General features: G+C 35.2%; 1 protein-coding gene across 1 annotated transcript; it reads right to left on the reverse strand.

The window, feature by feature from the left end:
• Positions 1-79: 79 nt before the first annotated feature.
• On the reverse strand, positions 80-1,578 carry LOC119644404 (protein roadkill-like; the record flags this gene model as incomplete). Its single annotated transcript, XM_038043950.1, has 4 exons — positions 80-222; positions 290-468; positions 1,197-1,492; positions 1,550-1,578. Coding segments are annotated over 4 exons (647 nt in total), but the record flags the coding sequence as incomplete, so codon positions are not given.
• Positions 1,579-1,647: the final 69 nt, after the last annotated feature.

Consider the following 1,647-nt stretch of genomic DNA (forward strand, 5'->3'; position numbering starts at 1 on the left):
GTCAATTAAACGTAAAGGAGTATGTCGGTCGTGTTATATTAAACCCCTTTTCATGAAATATCGTTAAAAGAAAACTTACGTTTTGATGAAAGCTATAGTTTGAGCTTTCAATTGGGCGGCACTGTGTAGATCAGCCAAAATTAGGATTTCGACAGCGTTTTCTGCGGAAAGGTTTACGCTAAGAGCCCCTTCACACATCATTTTAAGTCCTTCTAAAGCATACTACGAAGCAAGAAAAGTTTTAATGTTTTAATGTTTTAAAAAAAGTTACGAAAGGAGATTTCTTTACCTTATCAGCAGCGGCCAGCAAACCCTGGGCCAATTTATTCAAATTAAACACCTTGCCCGTGTAGATGAAATTTAACATTTCCTTGAGCACTTCCTGGTGGATATCGGTTATGACGACACGGTTGAGTTTGCTTTCCTCCATTTCGTGTTCAAACATAGCAGCAAAAACCTCGCTACGAGCTTTTAAAAGGAAAGGTTGATAAAAAATCCGTTCGATATGAAACAATACATTGAAGTCCAAAATTGATTTTGCTAAATGTGGGCGCGTCAGTTGTTAGGATGGGACAACTTTTATAATAATTGAAAGCATATTAAGCTTTAAGAAAGAAAGCGCTGAGTAGTAACTAAGACGGTAACAATCACCTTTCTGTCTTAAGTTGTGCTGTTGCGAGTTTTGCAACAATAGACTAAGGACCGAAAGAAAAGTAAAAACAGAGAATTAAATCGTCTTGGGTTAATGCACTGAAACTTTACTTATAACTCATATGGTCAAAAACTCGTTCCTAAATAACAACGTAATGATTCCAAATTTGAAACATTCAGCTAACGTCATTAGTGAGGTAAACAAATTCTTGACGTGATAAAGGAAATATTTTCGGAAATATATGATGCTTTCAAAGAAATGTTACTTTAACTTGCCCAACATTCAGAATGCTATGAATTCTATAAAGGTAGGAAATGCAGAGAAATTTATGGGTACAAATAAAAAAATTACAAGTCTCTTTGTGTTCGAGATCACCTTTTCTGTAAGAAAATATTCTACGAATGTTAAGTCGAAACGTGTGGAACCAAATCTTTCTAAGTGACTTTCCTATCTTGCTTCTGAAGGGTTATAAACACGAGCCTAACTAAAACGCAATTGGTAACGCTGTTGTAGAATTTGAAAGTTTTCTCTCTTTTCAATTTACCAGATAGTATAAGTTTGTGAGCCTTGAGTTCATTTTCACCTACAACCAATGCCACATCGCTGCATTTTTCATTCACGAATAGATTTCCAAGATTTTTACTCAATTCGTCTTCGATCAATTTACTCTTTACGTTTTTCGATTCGTCAGAGATATTAACGGCGTTCACCTCGCCAATCTCGCAAACAATCGTCAGCTCATCGTTAGGCAACAAATTGTCGGCTCTATTTAATAAATCATCGGTATATATAAAGCAGTGAAAACCAAAAGCCCGTTGTTTTGCATTAAAAAGATACACTCTGTAAAATGAAAATTAAAACGAAAAAGTTCTGTTTTAAGAACAAAAGTTTGTATACTCTGTTGCCTCGCAGACATTTTCTGCTTCCTTTTTTGCACTTAATATGTGGAAGTTAAATTTTGCTTTAACTTCGGATGCTTTGCTTGAATGTGAGAA

The sequence above is a fragment of the Glossina fuscipes genome, unplaced genomic scaffold, assembly GCF_014805625.2.
Source record: "Glossina fuscipes isolate IAEA_lab_2018 unplaced genomic scaffold, Yale_Gfus_2 115679, whole genome shotgun sequence".
Taxonomy (NCBI): Eukaryota; Metazoa; Arthropoda; class Insecta; order Diptera; family Glossinidae; genus Glossina; species Glossina fuscipes.